At 33.9% G+C, this 7146-nt stretch overlaps 1 protein-coding gene across 2 annotated transcripts in view; it reads left to right on the top strand.

Annotated features, from left to right (window-relative positions):
* LOC102022667 (complement factor H) overlaps positions 1–7146 on the top strand; it is a 79986-nt gene that overhangs the window by 57916 nt on the left and 14924 nt on the right. The window contains exons 12-15 of one of the 2 annotated variants that reach the window (XM_005375112.2): positions 1063–1239; positions 1921–2103; positions 2194–2373; positions 3281–3457. In XM_005375112.2, the coding sequence (XP_005375169.1) occupies positions 1063–1239; positions 1921–2103; positions 2194–2373; positions 3281–3457 (717 nt within the window). The remainder of the gene's footprint in view (positions 1–1062; positions 1240–1920; positions 2104–2193; positions 2374–3280; positions 3458–7146) is intronic. The other variant, XM_005375113.2, reaches the window with a different exon arrangement.

Raw genomic sequence — 7146 nt, forward strand, 5'->3', positions numbered from 1 at the left:
ACAAGAGGGCGCGCGTTCTTTCTCCTGGTTCCTGCATATAGCACGGCCTCCCAGTTGTTTCCTGATTTTGTCAAAGACAGAAACTCTTTCTGCCCTTCTCCGTGGCTGTCTCCTCCCTCTGTGGGAGCAACACTGTGGGCATGTGAATATTCCACATACCACACTCCCTTGTAGGAAAGAGAAAGAAGCAGCTCATTGTTGCTATTATTATTTCTTTAAAAAATGATTTCTGTTGGGGGAATCCTCTGTCTCCTGGTGTGTCCATCTAGCTGTGGGGTCAGAAGCGCTGGTGCACGCTCTGAATTTGAACCATAATAATTAGCTAGGAGAGTCGTGGTGGAACACCCTTGTAATCCCAGCATTCTGGAGGCTGAGATAATGGGACTACATCAAGTTTAAGGACAGGCAGGACTAAATGTTGAAACTCTGTCTCAAAAAGGCAAAAAAATAAAAATAAAATAAAAATTAACTGTTAAGACAATTATAAATAAAATAACCAAATATTAATGGAAAGATTCAAGACTCATAGAAAATGTTTATCAACATTGCCTTGAACATGTCTCTTAACTTGTGCTTTTCATTGGTAGTATATTAATTTTGTGACTTCTGACACTCTTCTAACTTCAAATGCATTAGAAATGTTTTATATGTTTCGTGCTCTAAGTTATATTAGAGAAACATATCAGTTTGTATTTTAAAGTGTAGTTTAAAAATTGTGCAGCATTACTGTTTTTAAGCATGAGAGAATATTGTGTTTTGAAAGTATAAAAATGTGAGTTCTATAAATATCAGAAGTAAACCAGATCCAGTGCAAACAACTGACTTCACAAATTAATTTTCAGGACAGCTATATTTTAGTTAAATACCATAATATTTCTTAGAGAATCCCATATGAATTTACAAAGTGTATAAAACACAGTGTGTAACATGTTTTCAAGGAAGAGACTTTATCTGACACTTCCTGTATATCACCATGCCCCTCTATAATTTTTATATGAAAAATATAAACTTCTCTTTGGCAGTTAATATTGTATTTTCATAAATTAATTTACTTTTTTTAAGAAAAAGAATGCACAATTCCCCAAATAGAAAAGTTTGTACTTGTTGGTCTCACGAAAGAAAAATATAAAGTTGGAGACTTGTTGCAATTCTCCTGCCGACCAGGATTCACAAGAGTTGGACCGGATTCTATGCAATGTTATCACTTTGGATGGTCCCCTAATGTCCCAACATGCAAGGGTAAATATTTATCTTAATGAAATGAGTATTAAAATTATGAATACACACTTTTATACTTCTCTGTTCTGGGAGATTTCCAGTGTGCCTGTAGTTTAATGCATTGCACCAAAGACACATCCACGAATGATGTATTTGGGTTAATAGATATGGATTCATTTATTTAAGAAATTAATCACCTGTTGTTTCTTAAGATATGTAGTAGTAATGTATACAACTCTGGTGTCTGAGACTGGAAAGTCTTGTGCTGTAACTTTTCACTCTGCCTGCATTAGCTCCCTAATACTGAACATTTTATAAGGTTTGAACCTCACCTGAAATTTATTGAGCATATGTAAACAATACTTAGGCATGTGTCAGTCAAAAGAAGTTAAAATATGCCAAGAAGTTTGTTACAGTGATGATATTTTTCAAGGCATTATAATTTGCTAACAGGTTTTCATGCATCTTTGAAATATCTAAATCACTGAACATATTTAAAGCCTAAATATACTTCTGATGCTATTTCAGTAGAAGTGATACAACTGAAAATGTGGATCTAATGTAAACATTCTTTGTTCCTAAGAGTTCTGTAATGTTATATGATAAATAATAAATGAAGAATGAAAATCTCTCCATGTAATTTGATTTTAAAATCATAAAATAGACAGCTTAACCATTATTCACACAGTATTTGTGCTGTAGATCAAGTACATTCATGTGGTCAACCTCCTGAACTCCTCAACGGGGAAGTGACAGAAATGGTGGGACGAGTATATGAGCACAATGAAGTGGTGGAATACAAATGCAATCCTAGATTTTTGTTGAAGGGGCCAAATAAAATCCAGTGTGTGGATGGAGACTGGACAACTTTGCCAATATGTATTGGTAATGTATTTAAACTTGAATTTTAAATATGTATTTAAACTTGAATATAAAATAAACCTTCATTATAATCTTTTTATGAAATTGGCATAGAGGAGGAAAGAACATGTGAAAACATACCTGAACTTGCCCACGGCTATGCCCTGCCTTCTAACCCTCCCTATCACCATGGAGATTCAGTGGACTTCAACTGTACCGAAAACTTCACAATGACTGGACACCGATCAATTACATGTGTTAGTGGAAAGTGGACCCCACTTCCTGAATGTGTTGGTGAGAATACACTTCTCAAATTGACATTTAATATTTAATATTTTTATCACAAAAAATTTTCACTCATATTTTCGAATTTAGGGATGTTCTTCAAAATGTATAGTCTGACATATAATAAATCAAAAATTTTATTTATAATTCAGTTTATATCTACAGAAGAAACCTAAAACTTGTAATAGAATTTTATATTGCACCCCTATTAAATCTATTTTTCTTAGTGTATCTTGAACATGCATACATAAACAAGTAATTTCTTATATTGCGTTTCCTCAATATTTTTATTTTAATATTTTGCAATTGTGCGTTAAAAAAAAAGACAAGTGAAGGGCTGGAGATGTAGCTCAGTGGCACAAACGCCTGCCTGGAAAGTACAAGGTCTTTTGTTTTTGTTTTTGTTTTTGTTTTTCTGGTACCGGGAGTCGAACTCACAACCTTGCACTTGCCAGGCAAGCACTGTGCCGCTGAGCTAAATCCTCAGCATCAGTACAAGGTCTTGAGTTCAATTCCCAGTACCAAAAGAAAAAAATAAGTGAAAGTGAACATGTGCACCGATTTCAAAAGTGGGCTGAAACGTTTGTGTAGTGACTGTTCTCTATGTAGAATGTCTGAGAAGGTGAACCTCATATGCTTTTCCAGTTCCCAAAGTATAAAATGTTTTTATGGCAGATATTCTCTCCAATATTTAAAGACTGGACATGAGACTTACATTCATACACAATAGCTCGTCTTGCACACTGTGATCAGGAATAAATATTTGGTGGAATAAAGGGGTATAAGTCACAGTTCCTTTATACACTGACTTTGTAGCTTTTTACATAGTAGTAGTCTTGTTTCTTGTAATTGGCCTTTTCATGAAATTTCAAGAATTTCTTGTCATTTTTTTCATGAAAATATTTTCATTTTGTAGCAATAGATCAACTGAAGAATTGTAAAATGCTCAAGGTAATGATAAATCAAGGCAGTCAATCAGACAAGGATGAATTTCACCATAACTCTAACATAACTTACAAATGCAGAGGAAAGTCAAAACTTCAGCATGCAATCTGCATAAATGGAAGATGGGCTCCTGAACCCACCTGTACAAGTAAGCTCTTGTTCACACTGTTTTCTAGAATTTACACTACTTTTTCCTTATTTGCAAAAATAGTATCTTTGTGTGTTTGAAAAATTTTGCTGTTTATTTATACAAAATTTTTAAAGCAGGTAAGTAATTTAGAAACTAACCAAACACAATTTTTATATTCTTGTTGTATCATATCCATTGGCTGTATCATACCCATAGTATTAAAAAATACATTTGATAACTCTGAGTTAATATCTAAGAACTATAAGTGCATATTACTATTGGAGTATGAATGTTTCTAATTCCTTTATTTGCTCACAAATGTACCTATACCTATAACTACATCTATGCCGATTACATACATGACCATTTTGTCTGTTTATGTATCATTTGTCTAATAATATATTTGTTTCTATAATCATGTCTTTATCTATTTTTCTTTATATGTACTGTGAAGGCTCCATATCATATGTATACCTCCAGTTCCAATTGAATAAAAATCAGTTCATTCCAGTCTTTTCATTTTTTACATCTGAGTTTTTCTCTCTAATTTTAGATACCTGGCCTCATTCACCTCAATATTTTTAGCCATTTTTAAAAGTGTAGAATATACAGGAAACACTTACATGCCAATACCAATACAAATTTATTGCACCCATTTAAATTTGCTTTGTCTTTTTTCAAGGAAATAAAATTTACATGCATTGAAATACGTGTATTCCTCATTTTCTTCTTGAAGCTTTATTTTTTTTTAGCATTTAGGCATACATCATCAGTCTCATATTTGTTTCAAGAACAGTACTAAGTTGGGATTAATTTTTTTGCTATATGGCTTGCCAGTTGTTCAAACAGTATGTGTGGACAAGAATTGAGATTTATAGAGATATCCTTTATCAGACTGGAAAAATTTTTTATTCTTAAAAAAAGACATTGCTTTGTCAAGGGCTAACAAATATTGTTAAATACATTTTCTATACCTGTACATATACCTTTTCTTCTACATTCTGAAAATTCAGTGAATTTTACAAATATGTATATATATATTAGATTTACTTTGATCCTTTTATTGTACATATTTCTGTTTCATTTTATTCCTTATTTGTTTTTATATACCTACTTTTTTTTAATATTCTCCCTTTCCAGTCTTTATAGGCTGCTTTCATTACACGTGCAGGCCATCAATCAGCCAGGGTAGATATTTGGGAGCTTCGGAAATGTTTTCTATGGAAATATTTTCTCTGGACATGTATGTGTAAATTCATAATTAGAAGGATTTGAAGTTTTCTTTTTCAGAAGTTTATATTCTTTGGTCCCTCTGGCTATGGTCTACAGTACCATGGGTGCTCTGGGGCTTAAAGAACAAAGACCTTCATAAAGGTTGTAAAGTACACAAGATCTATGTTCTCAGTGATCGCAGTCATCTACATTGTATCAATTCCCTTCTGTGCCCTAAGTTGGGAAAATCAAAAACCAGTCATTCAGCAGATGCCTGAAAACCAGGAGTGCTAGACACATGTTCTGCTTCTGTTTCCCTGAAGGAGAATCTTCTATAGTAGAAAACATTTTTCTACTGTACCCCAGGTTCCCTGGGAACAGTAGCACCCTGTCTGGTTCTTTGTCACCCTTGGCAGCCACCAGGAAACTAGAGTTTTCCAGGCCCTGCCAATGCTCCAAGATAGGTGAGAGAAACCAGTCCTGCAGGCTGCTTTCCACAGAGGTAGATTGATAGAGTCATGGTTCATTCTTCTCTTTCCTCCTGAGGGACAAATTGCCGAGAGATATAGGCCCCCGTCTGTTTTGGTACACGTCTTTGGAGCATCCATATCCAAACTAGGTCTTTTTTGCTATCAGTGGCCTCCAGGAATCTGGAATACGCCCCATCCCATCACACTTGGAAGCAGTTGGTACAGAATCCAGTGCCTGAGCTGCCTGCCCCAGGAAACCCAGGATATCAGACACAAGCCGCACACCCGGTGAAAAGCGAGTGGCTATCCTTTCTTCTCGGCTGTGGGGCTGTGCGCTGAGGAAAGAGTGGAGGCCGCCCTGAATTTCCTCACTGGCTTTAATGCATCTGGTTTTATGCCTGTTTTGTGGGACAGCCCTCTCAATTATTTTCTGAATTTCTTACAAACAGATTGGTTTGTGTATGATTTTTGAATCTGTGTCCGTGGAATCTCCTAGGTGCCATCTTGTGGATGCGATGTCATACATTTTTTTTTATTCTTCATGCCATTTTTTTTCTTTTTATAATCATTTTTAAAGTTGTTTTTTTTCTCCATTTTGGTAATAACTTTGAATAACTAATTCTAATAATTGTTTTTCTCTTCTGTGTTCAGCTTTAAGTTTAACTGTTGTTAGCCTTGCTAACTTTCTCTTGTAGTTTTCTCTTTCCAGTGACTATTGTTTTCTTCCTTCTTAGAGTTTGATTTTTTTTTTCCTTTTTCTTCCCCATTGCGCATGTGTGTGGTGCAAGGGCTAAAACTCGGAGCCTTGCAATACTCTCATTGTTAGGGTAAAGAACATTAAAATGTGAATCTAAATGATCATACTTTTAAAATATAAAACTTTTAAGCACTGTTTCTTTAAGTATTCTTTTAGCCAGGTCCCACAAAGTTAGGTATCTATCTATCTATATATATCATATATATTTACATTGGATTTTTACAAATAAATGCATATATTTATATATGCATTCCATTTTTATCACATTGAAATATTTCTAATGTCTTTTTGATTTGTCCCTTGGTGCCTTCATTATTTAGAACTTTTTGTTTAATTTCCAAATATGTGCTTTTTCTAGATAATTTATTCAGATTTCTAATTTAATCCTGCCGTCAGAGAACAATATGCAAGATTTCAGTATTTTGAAATGTATTTACATTCACTACACAGCATATTGTCTATCTTGATAATGGTTTTATTTTTACAGAGAATTATGTGTACACTATAGTTGTAAGATTAAGGTCAGACAAGTTATAGCATTTTTAAAATTTATTTGTATCTTTTCAAAATCTTTTTTCTTTTTGTTCAATAAATCACAGCAAAGAATGGTGTCAGTATTGTTAAGTAAGATTTTGTCTACTTCTTTCTTACTTTTCTCCATATTGCTTCATGCATTTTTATATTTATAGCTACATATACATTCACAGTTGTTTTGTCTCTTTGAGATATTCCTTTTAACATTATAAAATATTTCTTCTCAACTTTTGTAAAACTCATGAACATCTATACTGTCTCATTTTAAGGTAGCTAGCTCATTAAAATCATGGTCTGTGTCCATTTGGTGAAGGAAATCTAAGCAAGTCTCAAATAATAAACTTTCTGGTACATTTTTCTAAATTCACAGCAAAATTTAAAGCAATAAGAGAGCTAACTACAACTCTCATTTGCTTATTTCACAAATTTGGAAAATACACAACCTCTCTGTCAATCAATCACACTACCAGAAAATATTTTAAATTAAAAGGCAATGATTGTAGTACACACTGAAATCTGTGTAATACAGAAAAGACAGAAATATTTGAAGCATTAAAACATGCATCAGAAAACAAAGAACAAAATAGAAGCAACAGGTATAACAAACTAGAAAAGAATATGCACATAAAGAACACAGAAAGGGGCTGGGGATTTAGCTCAGCGGCAAAAGCGCCTGCCTGGCAAGCGCAACGTCGTGAGTTCGGTTCCCGGTACCGGAGAAAAACCAAAAAAAA

This window comes from Chinchilla lanigera, unplaced genomic scaffold (assembly GCF_000276665.1).
Source record: "Chinchilla lanigera isolate Chin_1 unplaced genomic scaffold, ChiLan1.0 scaffold00005, whole genome shotgun sequence".
NCBI classification, from domain to species: Eukaryota; Metazoa; Chordata; class Mammalia; order Rodentia; family Chinchillidae; genus Chinchilla; species Chinchilla lanigera.